The sequence below is a fragment of the Asterias amurensis genome, chromosome 18 (genome assembly GCF_032118995.1).
Source record: "Asterias amurensis chromosome 18, ASM3211899v1".
NCBI lineage: Eukaryota > Metazoa > Echinodermata > Asteroidea > Forcipulatida > Asteriidae > Asterias > Asterias amurensis.
Window position 1 is genome coordinate 16,441,109 of NC_092665.1, and position 21,905 is coordinate 16,463,013.

At 38.8% G+C, this 21,905-nt stretch overlaps 3 protein-coding genes across 3 annotated transcripts; 2 read left to right on the top strand and 1 right to left on the bottom strand.

Moving 5' to 3' along the window:
* The first annotated feature begins 5,415 nt into the window (after positions 1–5,415).
* Positions 5,416–10,561, top strand: LOC139950263 (28S rRNA (cytosine-C(5))-methyltransferase-like). Its single transcript, XM_071948881.1, has 7 exons — positions 5,416–5,549; positions 6,292–6,453; positions 7,510–7,639; positions 7,855–8,005; positions 8,430–8,577; positions 8,988–9,103; positions 9,596–10,561. The coding sequence occupies exons 1-7, from the start codon at positions 5,460–5,462 to the stop codon at positions 10,545–10,547; spliced, it is 1,749 nt and encodes a 582-aa protein (XP_071804982.1). The 5' UTR covers positions 5,416–5,459; the 3' UTR covers positions 10,548–10,561.
* Positions 10,535–14,113, bottom strand: LOC139950265 (transmembrane protein 222-like). The gene is made up of 5 exons (XM_071948883.1): positions 13,815–14,113; positions 13,363–13,447; positions 12,708–12,827; positions 12,035–12,162; positions 10,535–11,568 (listed from the first exon to the last, which is right to left on the bottom strand). Exons 1-5 carry the CDS (start codon positions 13,991–13,993, stop codon positions 11,490–11,492), a joined length of 591 nt encoding a protein of 196 aa, XP_071804984.1. The 5' UTR covers positions 13,994–14,113; the 3' UTR covers positions 10,535–11,489.
* Positions 14,114–14,145: 32 nt separating this feature from the next.
* Positions 14,146–20,816, top strand: LOC139950264 (peroxisomal membrane protein PEX14-like). The gene is made up of 9 exons (XM_071948882.1): positions 14,146–14,243; positions 15,011–15,128; positions 15,641–15,694; positions 15,784–15,868; positions 16,068–16,199; positions 18,133–18,239; positions 18,559–18,661; positions 19,010–19,190; positions 19,592–20,816. The coding sequence occupies exons 2-9, from the start codon at positions 15,096–15,098 to the stop codon at positions 19,947–19,949; spliced, it is 1,053 nt and encodes a 350-aa protein (XP_071804983.1). The 5' UTR covers positions 14,146–14,243; positions 15,011–15,095; the 3' UTR covers positions 19,950–20,816.
* Positions 20,817–21,905: the final 1,089 nt, after the last annotated feature.

The window sequence follows — 21,905 nt, forward strand, 5'->3', positions numbered from 1 at the left end:
AATCGAGTTTTTCTTCCGAGAGCTCTACGTCATGTCTCCCCCGCCGGCCGGCCTTCAAATAACAACACTTTTGGGCACAAACTTGACAGAAAACACTCCAAGTGTTCTAAATCAACACCGATGTCGAATCTATCGAGGGTCGGTTGGAGCTTTAAGAGGTTTACCAAAGTAACTTGCCCGTATTTGCAGTATCAGGAGCACCCCTCGTGCGTGATTCGAGCGAGAAAAAGCCCGCGCTTTTTCGCAGCAGACGACAGCTGGTGCAACAAGGGGAAGTGTGTGAGTAACGTTTTTCGTTGTTACACATGACTCCCACTCGGAAAGCTGTGATGTCGAGTCTCATTGTTTTTCACCCTTCCTGGTAAAATAGGCAGATATTTGAGAAAGTAATAACCCTCGCACTCTGATCATGTCAGAGTCGGACATGATGGGCATACTAAACACAAACACATCCCAAACAAGATTGACTTCTCACCCACCAATGCTCCACAAACTGGTATTTAATACGACGTCGTCCATGCAGAAGATCCACTGTGACATTATATTTTGAACTGCTCCCAGTGGCAGAATTTTGTCTGTGCGCTTAGAGTCATAATAATAGTTGTTTTAAAACTGCTTCAAAATAATTGGCAACTATCTCATCCAGTCATCCGTCACGCAGTTATTATGTGTGAATGCTTGTCCCAAATTTGCCAACAAATATTTTCAGACACTGCAAAAGCTGGTGATGTAAAATTGAACTTTTCTGGTATCTATTGTAACCGCACTGACATGATGTTAGTTGTCACCATCGTTAGTGAAGTTAACACCGTTTTTGTGTTGTCAAAATGTAGATACCAAAAGAACTAATTAAAACACAATTTTTTTATTTTTTTTACTGAATTGACTTCAATTGAAATGAGCCAGAGGCTGAACTAAGTTAAATGTTACAGTGTATGGCTATGCTCTTAGTGAGTGTGAACTAAGACTATAGTAATAATCTGTTTTTAAGCACAAAAGCCAAGGCTATCTTTATTGAATAGGCTACTTGGTTTTAAATGACAATAAAACAAATCTAAAAATCGAATCTAATCTTTCATCTGATACCTTGTAAGGCAAGTTCCTTGTAAGACAAAAGTTCCTTGAGGTTTTAAGACCATAAACCACTAATGCCATGACTACTCGGCATGAGATAATACTTCATGCTTATAACATACAACCATCTAGAGTCTAGTAATCCACTATTATGGACCCCACGTAGCGAGGTTAAACGCTCTCTATTTTCTATAATCACTGAAAAATGATCCATGATAAGCTAAACATTCCGGGGGGCTCGCGTTTCAAACTCAAATAATCTTAAGTGCTTGTGAAGGAGACTACGAGACTCCCCGTAGTCTTGCTCAACTGTTTGTTATTTACGCAATCTCCATCTTGTTTTAATTGACATAATTAATCATTATATATCAAGAACGCCTGATGAATTGGTGGGGATCGGGAGACGAGTTACCGTCGCCAGGAAAAAAATAAGAAGAAGAAGAAGAAGCAGCACAGTTGTTGCACCGTTTCCATCTATATCGTCAGGATTTGCAAAGTAATTGCTGCATGGTAAAATTTTCTAGGGTGTGGTTTAAAAGTGTATGGAAGGGTTTTGTGGAAGGGTTTTCAGTAGAAGGGTTTGTTCTTGAGAGAGAGATTTGACAATAACTCTAGATAAAGTAACGAGGCATAAATATTTGCAACCACTATCAAATCACTATAGAAACCGAAATCACATTTCAATGTTCGCCTATAATTATTTACTGTGGTTGGACAGACACTGGAAGATTGTCTCTTTTACTTCTAAACAAAATTAATGTAAAATTTGTCCCGAGCCAATAACAGCTCAGCTTGTGTGTAGTGACCGTTTTCCTTTGCATTAGTTAGTTGACCCAGGAACCCCTCTGGACAGATGCCAGCCCGTCGCATGTTAATAATGAAAAGATTTGTTTATTGCTTTCACTGTTTTCATTTCAAACACTGGGTTTGGGATGAACTCCCACAGTGGCGCAGCACATAGGGGCACTTAGTGGTATCACTTCTTGCTGTTCCGTTGCGTCAGTTTACCTTTAAAATGACGTGCGTCTAGTCGGCTATTTGTGACTTTATTTTGCTTTGCAGCCAAGCAGCACATTGAAACCGCTTTAACCAAATTGAGGCTATACGGTACACTTGTCTGGCACCTGCACTTCTTTACCTATAAAACACAATTGATGACGTATATCAAGGGACATGAGCAGACGCAATGTTACCATAGAGCATCTAAGCGGGGATTAATGTTTACAAAACTCATTATTTTCCCAATATCCACACTTGGTGCATTTGGCTTCGGGAATTAAAACTAAATTGCTTCCTTTGGCCTAATTAACCGTGATGTATGGAATGTTTTAGATAAGTAACTTTATGATTGCACAGGTAGATAATAAACCATAGCGCGCACCAAGGACGAGGCCATGTTGACTGAATGTTTAAGACGGTATTCTCGATGACAAGACGTATGGTTCCTCCTTGTTTCCCGTGCAGGGAGTCTGTCTTGTTTGAGGACTTGTTATAGAAAAATGGTTTGTAGAATGAAACCACTCGGGGTAATTGCTAATTCTTCATCATTCCGAGATTTGATCACTGAAGATTGATTAATCTCGTCCACCGTGTCTTGTCTCTGAATCGTTACCCGTGATTATGCGGCATCACACTGGGGACGTCTGAGGTCGGTGACCCCTAAACTCAAAGCAATCTCGGAGTAATGAGGACTATGTCATACCACAGAGACGGGCCAAATTTTATAAAGCCTGTAAGCACAACAATTTATTTAGCGTGAAATTTCTTCCTTAATAAAAACAGGGTTACCAACCAAATTTCCACGTGATTTTCAGGATAAGCAAACAACAGCTGAATGTCAGAAACAAGCAATACGCAACAAATTAAATGTGGTTGGTAATCTTGTTTTTATCAAGGAAGAAATTTCATGCTTAGCAAATTTGTGTGCTTACATGATTCATGAAATTGGGCTCAGGTATGTGGGTCCTTTCTCTATATGGTTATATTGTTGTATAAAAAACTACAAAATATTATTAATTCATCTTCTTTGAGGCATAGTTTGATTTTTGAGCCATTGCATTTGGTAACACCATGTGGAACTGTCTATACTTTGCTGTCAAAATGTCTGTCAGTGTTAAATTTACAGGCCGTTGTTACTTTTCAAGTATTTTTAATTAAACCCTCTGAAAATAACCGTGAGTGGAACACACACTTAAACAGTAAGCCATTGTTATTTTTATATCACTTAAAATTAAAAACACCCAAGGAGCAATAGCAGAAAGATAAACTGAAACAAAAAACGAACGTCAACGACATTACAATCATCTTTATGCAACTATAATAACTAAGAATCTTGTGTAAGCGAATCAGCACGCCGTACAGCACCGGGGCGAACGTGTCGTCGGTCTTCACTGCCCGTTCAGCTCTATCTGGTGTTTATCTTATCCCGGGCCCACACTTCTTCAACATGTAGGCCATGTCTAGTGCTATTCTAAGGGGACATGGATACAATCCTAGATGAGAATAGATTACGATGTTACCTTTTTACGGAAGTAGGTACTCGAAGGGTAACAGGGCATTGAGCAAGGGTTGCTGAACTTGTATCAGTAAATTAAATAAAACCGTATTTAAAAGAGCATTTCCACCTTGCAGAAAACTTTACATTGTTATTATTTAGTGACCATTGGTGATGCACCGTGTCTTTCTAAATATACTACTGACGCATAAGCAAGTTAGCCTACAATGGATGGTTTTATCGAGTCTTTGTCGAAGGATTTTTGTAAAAAGTTTATCATTAAAGCACATAAGTGAAAATGATTACAGATTTCCAGAAAAAGGAAAAGTGTCATCATGGGGAATGTTTTGAAAACAAAACAAAAACTATAACAACACCGAGCTACCAGTTTGTAAGCCTTTTTGCAGTTACCTTTGACAAAGATCTCGGGTAGGACAAGTTTACTCGTCCGAATCTCCTAAAGAATCCTAGGACTATCTTTGTGAAATCGACCCTGGGCGTTTATGATGTATATACAGAATGACGTCGGACACATCACACTCCTCTAAAGATTTAATAAAAAAAGTGACATACTTTTGTGGAATGTTCTTCTCTGATTTGCAGTTTAGTGAAAATGTATCCATTGTGAAATCAAGTGTTTTGACGTTGTAGGTTAGAGCAACACGCTCCCCGAGTCCAAGATGATAGGAGCGTGTGGGTAAATACGTGCGACGCCGTCAGATGGTGTGGATAGACGGGGGGAAAGTTGGGACGGGGGACAGGTTGATGACGAGTTTGTACTCGTCGGATAGCTTTGAAGTCGCCGCTTTTGATGCTACCTAAAAATGGTTTACAATGTGTTGGCGGGTATTAAAATCTCTTTTAGATTTGATTGTTTGGGCTTCAGTTTTGTATTTTTGTCTTGAGACAGAGGTCAGTATCTAGGATAAAAAGAAATCGTATTCCATGTTCTTTTTTCTTTCTTATTAAAATTACAGCTGCCGTTGTGGGCGCTGTTGACAGTGTTCTTGGTTTCATCTGTCTTCTTTTCTTGATATGAAAATAAAACCGAGGTGGGTGATGAGCTTTTTGTAGCTTTGCACATATGGGGATAAGTTATTCAATTTTGAGGGTGTGCTCCATTTTATATTTCACTTATTCTATTATTAGTCGAAATTAGTTGAACTTGTTGCATTAATAATAGTGAGGTTTAGCTGCATGTGACGCGAGCAAACACGTGAACGTGCGAACGTCAAAAAATCACCGGCACTGCCAGCACTGGCTACAGACACCAGCCAGAGTCACGAGCAGTCAATTGAGTTGGACACGGCCTAAAGCCATTTTCGAACAATCCATGTTTTCGGTTACTTTATTTCCCAATCCTGTAAGGGATGACTTTGTAAGGGCGTGACTTTTGTCAGGGGTGACTTTGTAAGGGGTGACTTTGTAAGGGGCGACTTTGTAAGGGGTGACTTTGTAAGGGCGTGACTTTTGTAAGGGGTGACTTTGTAAGGGGTGACTTTGAAAGGGGGTGACGTTGTAAGGACTTTGTAGACTTTGACTGCCCTGTATAAACTGACTCTATCAGGGGGCGACTTTTTAATGGGCGAATTTGACAGGGGGTGACTTTGTAACGGAGGGGGCAAATTTGTTGTGGGCGACCTTTGCTGGGGGCGACTTTGTGAGGGCGACTTTATTGTGGGCAAAGTCGACCACGACCGGGCCATTGGCCTCAACCAAGACGGATCGACACTGACAGTTACTGACGGTCGTTGTCGTGTTTTTGGGGCACGTGTCATTATCAGGTGGTCTACCACGTGTGCACACGATTCACAACCATTGAACTATCCGAACACACAGCAGCAAGCTGCATTGCGTGCCGTACATCACATCATACATAACCGGCTTGGAAATGTTGTATAAACATGCCTCCAAAATCATTGATCAGATTCAGAAGAAACAAGGGACCATAAAGTCTCTTATTCATTCAAGTGGTTACAAGGTGAGTGAAATCATTGGACAATAATAACTGCGTTAATTATTGTAAAAAGTAAACCTTCATTCATTTTGATTTGTTATGACTTATGTTCCAACTTTTAATTGAAATTCACTTTCACTTCAGCAGTTCTCACTTCGACTCAATTTTCGAGTGTTTCATATGAGGCCCAACCCTAAACCCTATTTAAAGTGACTTTGTTATTTATTGGGATCAATTGTTGAGGTGTCATAAAGTGACATTAGGGTCACAGGGTTTAATAGGGTTTAATAGTTGCGATAATCGTAACCCTCCTCCCGACCTCCGGCCTGGGCGGCCGTCGGGAGGAGGGTTACGATTATCGCAACTAGTAGTTTTGTTCAACATATTTAAACAAAAAATAAAAAAAATCTTTGTGAAATGGCTGAATAAATAATAATAATCAAGCTTTCTTATGATTGGGCATTCCGGAATCCAGGGAAAACTGTTTTTCAACTTATGATAAAGCTTGAATTCCGGATGAGAATCAATCAAGCCCAAGGGCCTCCTTAACAACTTCTCCATTTTCCTACTAGCTAGAATATACCAAGGTGACAGCTCTATATTGTAAATAATTACTGCTAATTGCAGTGTGTATTTTAAGTCCTACGAATAAGAAAACTTCAAATTTTCATAATCGGAGCATGTTTGTTTTCTTAAACTTGACGTTTTTGTTTTTGTTTTAAACCATGAATTGTAACTAACTGCTAATTTTTTCCTTTTATTTCAGAATCTGAAGCAGCTTTATGCTTTGGTCTGTGAGACTCTCAAGTACTCAAGTATCATTGATCAGATTCTAGTCACCACAAAGTTCCTGGAGCTAGAGAAATGGTTAGATCGCCCCATGGCGACGATTCTCGTCTACGAGGCATTGTTTGGAAGAGGAATTCAAGTAAGCCTGTGTTCTATAATACCTGCTGTCGATTTCACCAAACTCTTCCTAACTTAGGATTAATCTTTGGACGATTAAGTTCCGTTGAACCCATCCTAAGTTAGGACTGGTTACTCGTCCTATCTCAAGATGGGATTAATCCTAGCGTTTCATAAAATCGGCTGCTGGACAAATTTTAGTTACGTTAATCATTCTTATCTGTCCGACAGTTGTAGACAAATCAAATCAGTACAAATTTTACCAATGTTAAACAAGATTTTGGGTGGGGCTAGTGGCTGCATAAGGAATTATGAACTTTTACCCAGTTATAACTGCTTACGGAAGTGCACGCACTACCTCATTATCATATGGAGAGTGCCACGGGTACTGTAACTGGGTGAGAGTTAATAGTCCCTAGTGTAGTATAGCCACAGAGGCAGGCATGCTTTGATCATCTCATCACTTCACTTGGTCTCTTTATCCCCTGTTAAAGGCAGTGGACACTATTGGTAATTGTCAAAGACTAGCCTTCACAGTCGCTGTATCTCAACATATGCATAAAACAACAAACCTGTGAAAATTTGAGCTCAATCGGTCATCGAACTAGCGAGATAATAATGAAAGAAAAAAACACCATTGTCACACGAAGTTGTGTGCATTTAGATGGTTGATTTCGAGACCTCAAGTTCTAAATCTGAGGTCTCAAAATCAAATTCGTGGAAATTTACTTCTTTCTTGAAAACTATGGCACTTCAGAGGGTGCCGTTTCTCACAATGTCTTATACCATCAATCTCTCCCCATTACTCGTCACTACTCGTCACCAAGAAAGGTTTTACGCTAATGATTATTATGAGTAATTACCAAAAGTGTCCAGTGCCTTTAAACAAGAGTTCCTTGCTAAAATGCAGCAGGGTTGTTAAATTTTTACCTGGTATCATTCAATCAGTAGACCTATACAAATACTTGTATGAGATTTTGTTTTGTTGTGATGAATGCTCAATGATGTGATGAATATTCAATGATGTGAGGAATATCCAATGAATATTTAATGATATTAATGCATAATCATTTTTCAGTGTGGTGGAAAGCATCGTTTGGCAATCAAACGGCATAAGTCTTCTCTCAATGCTGCTCTTGTCAGGATGAAGATTAAGATGGGTGTGGTCAACAACAAGGACCTCCTCCCTGACTCCGTCAAAGATGAAGGTAAAAATCTCAGAGCACTTTCAAAAGGCAATATCAAGCCTGTTGTCTCAATGGATGTTTACTCATTTTGAATAGAAGGGATCCATTCAAAACTCCTTCCTCTTCTTCAAAAGCAATTTTGTTTACCTCTCCCCTGAAGTGTGTCTTGTTTCTATGGTGCACCAAACTTCACATTGTCTATAAATTTGCTGGATTTGATTTTCTATCATCATCAGTGATTCTGCCGAGGTATGTGCGAGTCAACACATTAAAGATTTCTACCGAGGATGCTATCAACCAGTTTGTTCAAGAAGGCTTTAAGTGTGTACTGACTCAACAAGAAGCTGTCACTGTCTCTAAAGATGCTGAGAATGCACAAGCTTTAAGGTATTGCAGGGATGAGATAGTTAAGACTTTTATCTGGATTCAGACTTTCTTACTAATAGAGTCTTTATTTTTCTTGAAATTAAAAAAGTCCTGCTCTTTGATCTGCTTGTCTAGTGCTGAGGATACTGTTCCAAAAAGCTCCTTAGAATATATAACTCCAGGGGTTATCAAAAGGTGGCAATGCCATCAAAAATATCTCTTGTCTAAACACTACTTGTTCAAATTAAATAGTTTTTTGTTTATGTTAAATTGTGTAGAAAGCTTTTCTCATTGTTGATTCTTGTTTTGTATAACAATTATTTTCTCCTGTAACATTTTAGAGCAATAGGCCCGGAAGTCTTGTAGAATTTTATTACAAAAGTTTGTCTTAAAGACTATCCTTCATTCAAAGGCCTAATTTTAAATCTTTGTTTTTGATTTACAGTACCATGTTCAGAGACTTGGTGAACAGTTTAAAGAAAAGTCAGTTCATGTGTGACGTACATGTACAGCATCTTCTAGTGTTTCCACCGGGTACCGACTTCCACAAGCACCAATTGTATCTAACAGGAGCTATCATACTGCAAGATAAGGTAAAGCTATATATGATAGTATTGATCCCTTGCCGCCATTTTAGGAGGCAAAATTTACACTCAGGAATTGCCTTCTAAAATGGTAGAATTGGTAAACGTACATTTTGTGGAATTTTTTGTTAATTGATTATTGTGATTATAATATGCACATGCCTGGATAGGCCATGGAAGCCTCTGTTGCCCTGGTCTTGGTCTTGGTGACCCTTCCCATGGACTTTAGGATTTTCCATTGAAAAGGCCGTAGCAAAATAGCAAAATAAAAGTGGGCTTGCCCTCTCCAAGATTAAATTCCAGGCCTGTAATCATTCAAAAACCAAAGCTATTACTCTGTTGATAATATGTAAAATACTTGGTTATGTTCATAAAAATCTCAACAATAAACGTATTTTTGTTCTAAATTTTGTTTGAAGGCAAGTTGTCTTCCAGCTTACATCTTGGCCCCGCCTCCGGGAAGTCATGTGATTGATGCCTGTGCAGCCCCTGGCAACAAGACGTCCCACCTGGCAGCCATTTTAGAGAATACTGGGTAAATGACCTTACAGCTTTGGCTTTTTAGCTTGCCACAAAAACATGCAGTGACAAAAAGTGGCTTTCATTTTGGGTTTGAGTTTTGACTATGGTTTCTTGGTTCGACTCAAAGGCGTGTCCAAAGTATATCATGCATGGATGAGAAAATTAAGACTTTTTTGGAGAAGAAAGTAGATGCAGCTGCTACCAACAAAAGTTGACCTATTGTATAAATGCAAAAAATTGATAATGGTTTGACAATTTGATCCTACCAGAGTTTTTTCTCTAAGGCTAAATGAGCCTTTGATAAAAACTCTGCTATGGTTGAGGCCATTACTATTTTTTGCTCATTTACTTTTATCTGAATTCAGACTTTTTAAGTTGGCCTGGTGAAGAAAATCAGCTGTTATTTTATCCACATTGAAAAAGAAATCACGCTGTTTGATATACTACAAATGGCCAATGTAAATTATCCGGCTGACCTATTGTCTTTATGGTTGATTATTTTCAGACAGGTGTTTGCATTCGAGTTGGATGCCAAACGTCTCTCTCTGATGTCCAGACTGACCAAACTAACAGGAGCAACAAACCTTGACCTCGCCAATCATGACTTCCTAAAGGTCAACCCAACGGACGAGAAATTCCGTAATGTCAACTACATCCTCCTGGATCCATCTTGCAGTGGGTCTGGCATTGTCAGTAGGCTCAATCACCTGACCAATGATGACCAATCAGAGTCTCAAGATAGGTTGGAGTCGTTGGCAAGGGTGCAGACTGCACTACTGTCTCATGCCCTGTCATTTCCGAATGTTAAACGAGTGGTTTATTCTACTTGCTCAGTACACAGGAGGGAAAATGAGGAAGTTGTTAAGGAAGTGCTGGATTCACATCCGGAATTCCAGCTGGAATGTGCTCTTCCCGCATGGAAAAATAGAGGAATCGGTGATAAGGATCACACGGATGATTGGAAAAATCCAAGCGATATGAAGCCGTTTGACTTTCAGGCTTGTTTACGAGCAGTACCTAAAGAGGATATGACCATTGGATTCTTTGTAGCATTGTTTGACCGAAAAGATATTTCAATAAGAACAAAAGAGTCTCCTTGTGTACCAACTTCTCAAAATGGTAAGGTGTCAAAAGTAGGCCAACGTAAAAAGAGAAGGAGTAAACATAAATCTGTTGAAATCAAGAAAGAGATTATTAGTATGGATAGCAGTGAGAATCAAAGCAAAAATAATTCTCCGCTGGAAACAGGGAAATCAAAAAGGAAAAGCCGGAAAAGGAGAAAGAAAACGCAGGGAGAATCGGACTCTAAGAAACAAAAAATTGACAACATAAAGAAACTGGATGAGCATAGAACCGAACAAGAAACTGAAGAGGCAATAAATGAGAATGCAAACAAAGTAACTAAAATGAAAAAAGCTAAAAGAAACAGGAGACAGAAAACAGCTGCCATTTCATGAGTTTATTATGCACTTTTTAATGTTGTAAACAGGATCGTAATAATTGGGGCAAGTTTAAGGAAGTTTCCCTTGTCCTATTTGTAATGTAATGCACCATGTTATTATAAATTGCATAATCGATCCAAGGACTAAATCTTATCGGAATTTTCTTCGCTGAAATCAATGACCATCTCAATTTTGTAAAATCTTGGAACTTGCTTGGATCTCGAATTGCCCTGAATGGTTCTCTTAGTTTCTGTATGTGGGAATTGATATCACCATAGTGAGTGATATATCATTCAAAAAATTACAAAAAGGAATTGTCTTATAAAGTCATCAACCACAAGGGAACCTGACTGGTTGAATTTTAAATAATTTTGAGTTCAACTTGCCAATCGAATCAGGCCCCGAAAGTTGTTCCTCTTTTTAAACGTTAACAATATTTAAAAAAAACCACCTAAGTACAATATCGACTTGGATAAAATGGCACTAGATTTATTGCAATTCCAAAATGATATAAAATCCAGACATCTTATAATATACATATTATATACAAAAATGTTATTCTACTGAATACATCTAAACAATAAATATGGGACCAATATAAAATAAAAGATAATGAATATGTGCACAGACATACTATCTTCCTTTAGTCTGATTTTCTATTTTGTTTGACCTTGGGAAAAAAAAAAAAAGTATTTTATTTACAAGGCCTGAAAACTTGTCAAGTAGGTAAAGTCTCATATCCCCCCATACAAAACATCAGTCATGTTTGTACATAAATTTTTTAAGAATTTTCTTTAAGAAAATAAGTCACCAATATTTATTATTCTGTTACAGATAAACGTTTTTGTGGAGTCTAGTAAATCTCACCAATGAACTTAACCAGGGGCAACTTTAAAAAGGTTAATAATAATCAATAAGTAATTTTAAGTCACTTTTAAAGTCTTAGAGCGAGTCTTATCACAGGATCAGCACCAGAGCCACAATGATGCCATAGAAAATGAGGGATGGAAGCCACGTCTTCAAAAAACCACCAATCCTGTTGGGGAAAAAAAGAAACAAATTTCTTAGTGTCCTTTCATAAAACCTTTGGTTAGTAGCCTATTGCAGCATTTGACAGTATGTAAAGTATTTTGAGAAACATTTCACTTTAAATAAATGTTATGGAAAAAGATAAAAGTTTTTATGCCCCCAAATTCGAATCTGAGACTTAATGCTTCTCAGATTTGTGTCCTATTGGAGATTATTCTTCTTGTATGGAGTATATTCGCTCTAGATTTTCAACGATATCTCAAAAGCGTGACCACATTTTGAAATGAAATTTTCAGATGTTAGTTTTATTGTGTACATCTTCATTAAAAACGGATTAGAACAACCCAATGGTTCCAAAAAACAATGGGTTACTTTGCATTTAAATAACATGAATAAAACTTGAAAGAACATTTAGCAATCTTTGTTATTGGTTAACTTCAGCACTGGTCAAGAGCTTAAAGTGACATACTCACCCAGTGTGCCGACCAAATATCAACATGAGGAAGCAGAGTTTGATCATATTCCAGCTTTGACCTTTGTACTGCATCAAGTTGAGCGCCATGGCGACGTGTGAGTGACAGTTATCACAACAAAGATTGTGCTGTAAAAAAAAAAAAAAAAAAAATCCATTATGATACAAGGCATGCAATTTTTCACTTGTAAACTTGAAACCTCCAAATATAAGATCAGTCTTCCGTAAAATCTTGATGTCAATTGTCTGTTTTAAACTGTCCTCATTCACAACAAACTGGCATGTTTGCTCCTACAGTATTATGCACATGCATGTATGTTCTTCCTTTCCCCTGAACAACTCAATTTCTGAAATCTATTTCACCCAAACTTATTTTATGGGTTTGAAGATCAAAGATCCTGAAAGTTGGATAACAACATGTTCTTGGTCTGGAGATTAAAACTCACTCAAGAAATAGAATGTTATATTTCAGAGGTTTATAGAATCTTTACATGACCACCAAAAGAAATCTATTGCTTTGATCACAACCAAAGCTGAGTCTTTCTTCTTTTGTGATTGATGGCGAGTTCATCTCTTTCAAGAAAATCTAAAGGTCTAGTGAGGTCAATTGTAACATCCAGAAAAATCACAGGCCATAATTTTTTAACAAAAATAGATAAATTTTCAAATATTACCATTCTATTTTTATACTCTTCAGATGCCTCAGACACGCTGACATCCCATGAGTTTGGCCGAGCTTGGCTTTGGTCCAACATCCAGTACTTTGTAGGTTTGCCGAATCCCATATCATCTTCCTGTAAAAAAGAAATATATCACTGTGCTCAAGACAAACCTTAGAATTGACACAAATATATGTTTACTTACAAATCAAAGATCATGTGGTTCATATTTGTATTCCATGCGGCCTCTATCTAACCCAGTGAAAGTTTTCCCTTGTTTTATGGCATATGCAACAAAAACGTCAGTCCATTTTAAAGCAGGGTAAATTTTGGTAATAGACCTTATGCACATGACGTCATTTCAGTACGGCGCCCTCGCCTTGAGGTCAAAAGGAGGTTGTTCATTGGCCAATCTTTGTGTGTTTCGATTGTTTTGTCACCGTTTTACCTCAAAGATGGCGGCTGGATGACGTCAATGCATAAGGTCTATTACTCCAAACAAATTGTCGCCATGAAAACATAGTTGGAGAGAAGCACTGCAGCTGTTGATAATGTATCAAATTTAATGAGAAATGATTCCCTTCTGAGAAAATGTGGTCTTTAAGGGAGGGTTTCCAATCTGGGAAACGTGTTGGGCTCTTTATTTAGCTGTTAAGTTATGCCGACTTACCGAGACATAGTAAGGTGCAGCAAAATCCCGGATAACACCAGATGACATTGCGATCCCCATATGACCAATGAAAGGAAATAGCCAGCTGAAAATAAAGGTGGATTATTAATAGACTTTAACAAAAATATAATTTTGAACAGATAAAAAAATTGTATCAAAAGCATTCCATTTGTAGTTTTAACATTTAATAAATATACAACACAACACAACAATCAATTAATTAAATTTTAGGAGATATACTGCTGTACGCAAGGAATAGACACCAATACTAAACAAAATAACACAATAATATGGTGATATGACGCCATGAAAAACAACACAGGTTTTGTAAGAATAGTTGATTAATTTTGAGCCACCAGATGATAAAAAACTCAACAGAATTGTTTAGGCAATGGCATTTTTGCATGATTGAACAACATTTCTAGAAATTCTAACTTTAAAAGTTTACTCACGTTAAAAATGGAATTGGCGTCCAAACGACACAGTGCGGATACCTGACCCGTTTATGGTCAATGGGCTGGGTGTCATGCATGCTGATCTTGGAATCTCGAGCCATATTGGCTCCGTTTTCTCCTGAAGTCGGGGGACTAAAGTTGACTTCTTGATGATCCATCAGCCGTAATGTTGACATCTTTTTCGACGTAACTTTTATTCTATAAAAATTATGCTGGTAATCACTTGAACCATTCGTTGAAATTACATTATAAAGCCGAGTACCAGTGATATGATTGTTTGTCTTAGTGCTGAACGTCATTACACTTAGATTAAATGTAACTTTGTTTAGGGTACCTGACTTTTTTAATCTAGTTTTTGCTGTTTTGCTGCGATTGCGGATGCTGAATGCAAACTACCAAACTGGCGTAACTTTTCTTAATTTTATGGTAACTATTCGTAAAACTTGTGTTTGTAATTGTAACAAAGTGTTCATAGTGCCTCATACATCAAGTGTAGTACTAAGCTAGGTAATTTTCTTATGCAGTGTTGGGGAATACAGATCTTGATTGCTATTTGACTCGAGTCGATCAGGGAGTAGGGGCGGTGTCTGGTGGGGGGGGGGGGGGGGGGTGTGGGTCATGGATGAGAGATGATGCTGGTGGTTGTCAATCGCACAACAACAATGAAAGAGGTTGAATAGCGGTTAGTCTCAGTGGAATCAGCAGCGGGAGGATGGGGGTTATCTGCATTTATTCTGTTAACTATTCTAATAATAATATAGCCAATAAATAATACTTGTGTAGGCCTAATTCAATCAAGTTGTGATAACGTAACCCTCCTCCCAACGGCGAAGAGTATGGGTTACGTTATCGCAACTTATACTAGTAGTAGTACTCGTACTATGTGCAGACTTATTACGTCCTCTATTTTATGTCTATGACGATAGCAAAACAAACCTCACCTTACTAGACTAGTCTAGAGTAGGAGTATCTGCATACAGCAACATTGCGGCTAGTTTTGGTGAAGTGGTGTAACGTCAAAGTTTGTTACAATAATTGTGACGCTCTGGCGAGGGTATGAGAGCGTAACAATTATCGTAACTACGTAAAAGTATGACAATTGAGAAGTGGCGTACATTTTTGTGTTGCAACTAGCTAGGTTGATATTTACCCCTTTAATTCGCTTATTTAAATATGCTTTTTCTCCCACACAGGTTCACATTATTTGGCAAAGACTGCTGGGTATGGGACGATTAATTTGATTTCTTGGCAGTAAAATCTTACCAACAAACAAATAGCATGGAGACCATACCTGATGTCGACCAGGCAAAGGTTAGTAGAATCTAATTCAAGAGAAACACTTTGTCTTCTTTGGTGTTTTATTTTGGCAACTCTCTGTTTTTTCCCGCTCAGAATAAATGAATAAAAAAACAACGAATGTAGCATGCTGCTTACAATTCTTTGATCAACTTAAAGTCCAAACTGTTGAGTTGGTTCAGAGCCATATTTTCCTCATGGCTGATGCTTGAAAGGACTAGGGCACTAAATAAAGCAATGTCTCTTTTTCTAAAGGGCACCTATTTATGGGGAATTGTAAACTTCTGTTTTAACATTTTGAGAGGCACTAAGGCAACGACAATGGGGCATTGAGGCAATTGCCCCTGTTGCCTCCATGAGGCATTAGACCTGTTGCCTAAATGAAATTTCAAATTCACTTCTGAATTGTTGGACGTTTGTAGTTGTTTATGTGTATTGGTACTTAAGATTAAGATTTGCTAGTCGCAGACTGGGGTAAATGTTGAAGCTCCAAGTTCAATGTATTTGATTTGTTTTGTTCTCCACAGCCTGATGCCGTTGCTCAAAGTCCCAGTGTTACCGCAGCACCAAGAGAAAATATGGTAAATATACTTTTAAGTACAGTGAAAATAAACTTTTAACTAAAACCCAAAACAAATTTTCTTTTTCTTATCTTGCCTCCTTCACATAGATTGAGACTGCAATGCGCTTCTTGAAGAATCCTCAGGTCCGTTCTAGTCCTCTGGCTCAGAAGAAAGTCTTCTTACAGAAAAAAGGTAAGAATTTATGTACAGGTACTCTTTTATCATGAGGCCGCAGGTTCAGGTCCCGCTCTAGTCAATTTTGTCTTTGTTCAACCCAAATGATTTAATATGTACCCAGTTAGTTTTCCTTGTGATTTATTGTATGTATGTTGAATTTTTGTATATTGTTTATAAAAATGTTATTTAAAACCTCTATCAATACAATTCATAGGTTTGACTGCACAAGAGATTGAGATAGCAGTAGAGAGGTCTGGCACCCAACAGGATGTAGTGGCTCCTGTTCAAACACCAACAAACCAGGCTATGGTCCCTGCTCAAGGAAACCCAATGCAGCAACAAATGGGTGAGTTAGCTGTCATGTCTGCTTGATATTGAGTTGGTGTTTAATTCACAAAGAGAAAATAAAGAGTAATCTCAACATGTTGGTGTTGAGTGACCATAGAGTGGAGGATAGTGGTGGATTGGGGACTGTAGGCCCAAGTAACAACCACTTATCACTGGACCAGGCATACCAATCTTTAGTCAAAGTATCCCAATATATTGGTGTTTATGAACCATCAAGGGGAGGATAGTGGTGGATTGGGGACTGTAGGCCCAAGTAACAATTGCTGATCACTAGGCCAGGCATACCAATCTTTAGTCAAAGTATCCAAATATATTGGTGTTTATGGACCATCGAGTGGAGGATAGTGGTGGATTGGGGACTGTAGGCCCAAGTAACAATTGCTGATCACTAGGCCAGGCATACCAATCTTTAGTCAAAGTATCCAAATATATTGGTGTTTATGGACCATCGAGGGGAGGATAGTGGTGGATTGGGGACTGTAGGCCCAAGTAACAATTGCTGATCACTAGGCCAGGCATACCAATCTTTAGTCAAAGTATCCAAATATATTGGTGTTTATGGACCATCGAGTGGAGGATAGTGGTGGATTGGGGACTGTAGGCCCAAGTAACAATTGCTGATCACTAGGCCAGGCATACCAATCTTTAGTCAAAGTATCCAAATATATTGGTGTTTATGGACCATCGAGTGGAGGATAGTGGAGGATTGGGGACTGTAGGCCCAAGTAACAATTGCTGATCACTAGGCCAGGCATACCAATCTTTAGTCAAAGTATCCAAATATATTGGTGTTTATGGACCATCGAGTGGAGGATAGTGGAGGATTGGGGACTGTAGGCCCAAGTAACAATTGCTGATCACTAGGCCAGGCATACCAATCTTTAGTCAAAGTATCCAAATATATTGGTGTTTATGGACCATCGAGTGGAGGATAGTGGAGGATTGGGGACTGTAGGCCCAAGTAACAATTGCTGATCACTAGGCCAGGCATACCAATCTTTAGTCAAAGTATCCAAATATATTGGTGTTTATGGACCATCGAGTGGAGGATAGTGGAGGATTGGGGACTGTAGGCCCAAGTAACAATTGCTGATCACTAGGCCAGGCATACCAATCTTTAGTCAAAGTATCCCAATATATTGGTGTTTATGGACCATCGAGTGGAGGATAGTGGAGGATTGGGGACTGTAGGCCCAAGTAACAATTGCTGATCACTAGGCCAGGCATACCAATCTTTAGTCAAAGTATCCCAATATATTGGTGTTTATGGACCATCGAGTGGAGGATAGTGGTGGATTGGGGACTGTAGGCCCAAGTAACAATTGCTGATCACTAGGCCAGGCATACCAATCTTTAGTCAAAGTATCCCAATATATTGGTGTTTATGGACCATCGAGTGGAGGATAGTGGAGGATTGGGGACTGTAGGCCCAAGTAACAATTGCTGATCACTAGGCCAGGCATACCAATCTTTAGTCAAAGTATCCCAATATATTGGTGTTTATGGACCATCGAGTGGAGGATAGTGGAGGATTGGGGACTGTAGGCCCAAGTAACAATTGCTGATCACTAGGCCAGGCTTACCAGTCTTATCCAAGTCCAAACATGTTGGTGTTAAGTGACCAAGAGTGGAGGATAACGGATGGTTGTGGTCACATCGTTGGCGTCTGTGGAATTCCTTGCCAGATGAGTTGAGGGACACACCTGTTCTGTCAACATTCAAATGCAACCTTAAGACTCTGTCGTTCAGTCAACCACTGGGACTTGCTAGCAATCGGCACCTTTGAATGGTCTTCAGATACTGTGCACCTTATAAATGGTATGTTATTATTATTTTTATTACCTGTGGCAAGTGGGCTAAGGTGGTATGTGTTTGAAAGGCTTAGAATGTCTGTATTTTTATAAACCACTGTATACCTTGTCTTTAAACAGTTCCTTATGGTCAGCCTGTGCCGCCTCAAGTAACGAGGTGGCGTGACTACATGGCCATTGCTGTAATCGTTGGTGGGGTGAGCTTTGGGATCTACAAATTAATATCGGTAAGCACAACTTACAAAATTGAAAAGAGTGCAAAATAAATAAACAGCAAACAACCTAAAATAACAACAAAACAAGCAAACAGCAACCACTTTTGCAATTGTAATAGGGAAACTGCCAACATCGGTAGCTCAGTTAGTAGAGCGCCAGCACGTTAATTTGGAGGTTGTTATTTCAAGTTTTCTTTGTTCAACCAAAAAAGTTGTACTTTTCAGAAAGATACTTACTCATTGAGAGAATATTTGCATAGAATTTTTCACAAACTTTAGTTTAGCTAATACAATACAATATTTTAATTTTAATGGTCTTCATTCCATGTAGAATTTCCTGATGCCGTACATCAAGGGTCGCCAGGAGGAACGAGAAAGATTAGAAAGACTTGAAGCTTCTATTCAAGAACTGAATCAAAACGTTACGCACACAGGTAAGTACAAAGTGCCCCATCTCTCTGTGTCACTGTCGCATTGAACAACTCTGAATAAGCTTTTTGCCGTTTTGTTTTTTTTAATGTCTGGTTCTTTAACCTGTCTAGTCACAAGTACACACTTAGTTTTGGTTTTCTCAATCCGAAGACACTTGACTTACGGAGATTCGTTTTACTTCTGCATTTAATGAAAGCTATTCAAACTTCACACGAATTGTAAATAGCAAAGTTAATTTCTTAGTGCCACAATTTGAATACAGCACATTAAATATTGTTACATCGCAAAACTTTCTCATGAGGCATAAACTGGGTTAAACAGTTATCGGTATTTTGATTAATTCCTTGCAGTTCAAGAAGTAGAGAAGGCGACCAAGTCAATCCAAGTTCTCCTTGAGTTACAGCAATCTAAACTGGATAACCTGACGACCAACATTGCGGCTAGTAAATCTGTTTCATCAAGTAGTAAGAGTACTGATGTATCAGATCTCAAAGCTGAAATCACTTCACTAAAAGGACTCCTTCTTAATAGGTGATCACCCTTACTTACTTTGTTTTCTAATCAAGTATTACAAGTAATAAACCACAATGGAAACTGTAAGTAAATGTAGATGACAATAAAACTAACGTTTTTTAAATATCACAGAAAACCCAGAATATGTCCATGCAGGAATACAATAGAAATACACAATCTGAGAAACCTTACCGACAGTAACGTTTCTCAGGTTCAAAGTTGGTGTTTACAAACTGATGTCTTTTTACCACATTAAAGTAGTTCGAAGTGAAATGTTTCTTAAAATGTTTTATACGTTCCAAAGCTGCTGTAGGCTTCCTACCAAGAGTTTGATTGCTGATAATTGTGATAACCAAGCGTAAACCTTCCTGATAGGTTTACAAAATCCTTTAAATGATTATCTCTTTTCTTTGTATTAGGCATCAGTTTCCAGCAACGCCTCAGCCGGCCCCCATTCCAGCCTGGCAACGTCCAGCTAGTAGCTCATTGGTCAGTACAACTCCAGTCAAACCCAGCATAAACCAATCACAAGCTTCTACCACTCAACTCAGCCCAGAAACCAAATCCATAGCAACCGACTCCCAGAATGCCGCAGCGATAGAGGGTGTGGCTAATGGAGGCCTTGGAGATGTCAATCACAATGATGGACTTGTCAATTGTGGCACAAATGGGCAGGGCGACTTTCAAGTGGAAACAACAGCTGATATTAACATTGATACAAATGCCTTGGCTGGAGACAGTAATGTCAATCAAACTGAAGTTGCTGTGGCAACATGAATATTCAACAAATAAATAAGGAGGAGCTAATAGAAAGCTGGACATTGCTAGATTGGACATATGAATAAACATTGTCAGATGAATCAAGTGAAGGTGTAATATTAATAGATGTACTAATCTTTGGGATAATTTATAACATAGTTTTGTTTACTATGTGGTAAGCATTGGGTACTCGGTGCTTGTTGTAGTCCTGTGGAAGAAAGGAGCAATTACAAGCATACTACTTGGGATAGATTCTAACCCAAGACCCCAGCATTAGAGCATAATATCTGTGGATCTTGGCTCTGTGAATATCCCTGGGTCTACCCCGCGGTGCTCACTCGGGTGAGCCCCTGACAAGAGCTAAACGAACGATCGCTCACCGCTCTCGTAGTGACGTCATGCACCTGGGGCCAGCCCCAAGTGACCCGTTCCACAAGCAGGGCACTGGGGGGCTGACCCAGGTGAGCCCCTGGAATGACGTCAAAGCTATTCGAACGCACCAGGGGGCAGACCGGGGTCGACCCAGGGAAGCTAAAGGAACGCACCCTCAATAAAGAGGAGGAGACTTATAGGGATATCAGTCAAAAGCCATTAATTAAAAGTTAATAACTTGCTGTTTAACTGCCCACATACGGTCAAGAAAATGGCCTGATTTTACCCTCACTCCTTACAACTTTAAGCGTGGTATACCATAACGATTTAACCTACCCTTTTGCCGGGGGTGGGGGGGGGGGGTAACTTTGGTAGTTTTTTTCCTATTGAAAATCAAATTTGTTTTGTTAAATAAGGTTTACTGAAGGAATAACTTAAATTACTGAAGGAATAACTTAAATTGTGCCTCCTGATTCTTATATTTGTATTGCAATAAATTTCATGATACTGAATAAAAACGTGACAAGTAAAATTATAAGAGTTGTCAACCAAATTTACTTTGAAGTGGAGCAGGTTTGTAAAGTTAAGAATTAAACGTAGATCGGTTTCGATTGTCTTTTCGGGGCATCCGTACACAAGATTTTGGACAGCGCCACCTAGCAAACACCCCGACGTCACATCGGTACTTTAATAGGCATTTTCTGAAAATACGTACAGGCACCAGTCTGGCAATGGCGCCCTGTATGAAAAACGTTGGATCGATGGATTGTGATCGTAAGTTGTTGATTTTCTGTCTGTGTTTTGATAAAATTAATCCAGTATTTGCCATGTTTCAGTTAGGGATTGGGGCATGAGATGTGTTTGTTTTGACCCATTATCAAACCGAATGACAGCCGCAAAAGTTGGTAGATAGGAGCGCGAGTAGGACTTCTTTTCCCGGATAACTTTCCGTATGGCGCCACCACTTTTTCACTCATTTTTACAAAAAGGGATATATCAATCAGGTAAACTAGATACTACATTATTTTATTTCGAACGAAAAAGGGGTGGCGCTATACGGAAACTTTTCCAATAATAACGCCATGGGGCGGGTGTCATGGGTGTAACAACTAGCCTCAACTCAAGTCACTGTCTGATGATCTGAGAATGAGATCAGTAGATGTGCCATGGATAGGGTGGGGTTTCAAGAGTGACTAAGACTGGTTATACAGTGCAGTGGTTGGTAGTGTGTGTGGGGGGGAGGGGGGTTTGTTTTCCTTGTTTTATTGTGTAAAAGAAAGAGGAAAATTTACTTTATTTTTATGCTGCCACCACTTTTCATTCAGTACTTATAAAATAGTATCTAATTTACCTAAATGAGAAACTCCTTTTTGTAAAAATTTGTGAAAAAGTGATGGCAGGATTTAGGGAAAGTTTTCCCATGAAATACGCTTGATGTATTGTAAGCGCAATTCCCTGCTTCCGCAAGCGTTGATTCATTGCTTACGGTAAACAGAATTATGAAGCTGGGTAAAAAATTAATGGATATTATTAAGCTTGGGCGATATCACGATATTATCGTATATCGCGATACTATCTTGGAAACGATTTCGATATCGGATC

What these genes read in the sequence shown, in the direction of transcription:
- LOC139950263 (XM_071948881.1), top strand. Translation starts at nt 5,460, where the DNA reads ATGTTGTATAAACATGCCTCCAAAATCATTGATCAGATTCAGAAGAAA. An exon ending in GAGAATGCACAAGCTTTAAG is followed by an intron (nt 8,006 to 8,429) that starts GTATTGCAGGGA and finishes TTTGATTTACAG; the next exon opens with TACCATGTTCAGAGACTTGG. An exon ending in CTATCATACTGCAAGATAAG is followed by an intron (nt 8,578 to 8,987) that starts GTAAAGCTATAT and finishes TTTTGTTTGAAG; the next exon opens with GCAAGTTGTCTTCCAGCTTA.
- LOC139950265 (XM_071948883.1), bottom strand. Translation starts at nt 13,993, where the DNA reads ATGTCAACATTACGGCTGATGGATCATCAAGAAGTCAACTTTAGTCCC. An exon ending in CTGCACCTTACTATGTCTCG is followed by an intron (nt 12,828 to 13,362) that starts GTAAGTCGGCAT and finishes TCTTTTTTACAG; the next exon opens with GAAGATGATATGGGATTCGG. An exon ending in AAGAGTATAAAAATAGAATG is followed by an intron (nt 12,163 to 12,707) that starts GTAATATTTGAA and finishes TTTTTTTTACAG; the next exon opens with CACAATCTTTGTTGTGATAA.
- LOC139950264 (XM_071948882.1), top strand. Translation starts at nt 15,096, where the DNA reads ATGGAGACCATACCTGATGTCGACCAGGCAAAG. An exon ending in CCCAATGCAGCAACAAATGG is followed by an intron (nt 16,200 to 18,132) that starts GTGAGTTAGCTG and finishes GTCTTTAAACAG; the next exon opens with TTCCTTATGGTCAGCCTGTG. An exon ending in GGATCTACAAATTAATATCG is followed by an intron (nt 18,240 to 18,558) that starts GTAAGCACAACT and finishes CATTCCATGTAG; the next exon opens with AATTTCCTGATGCCGTACAT.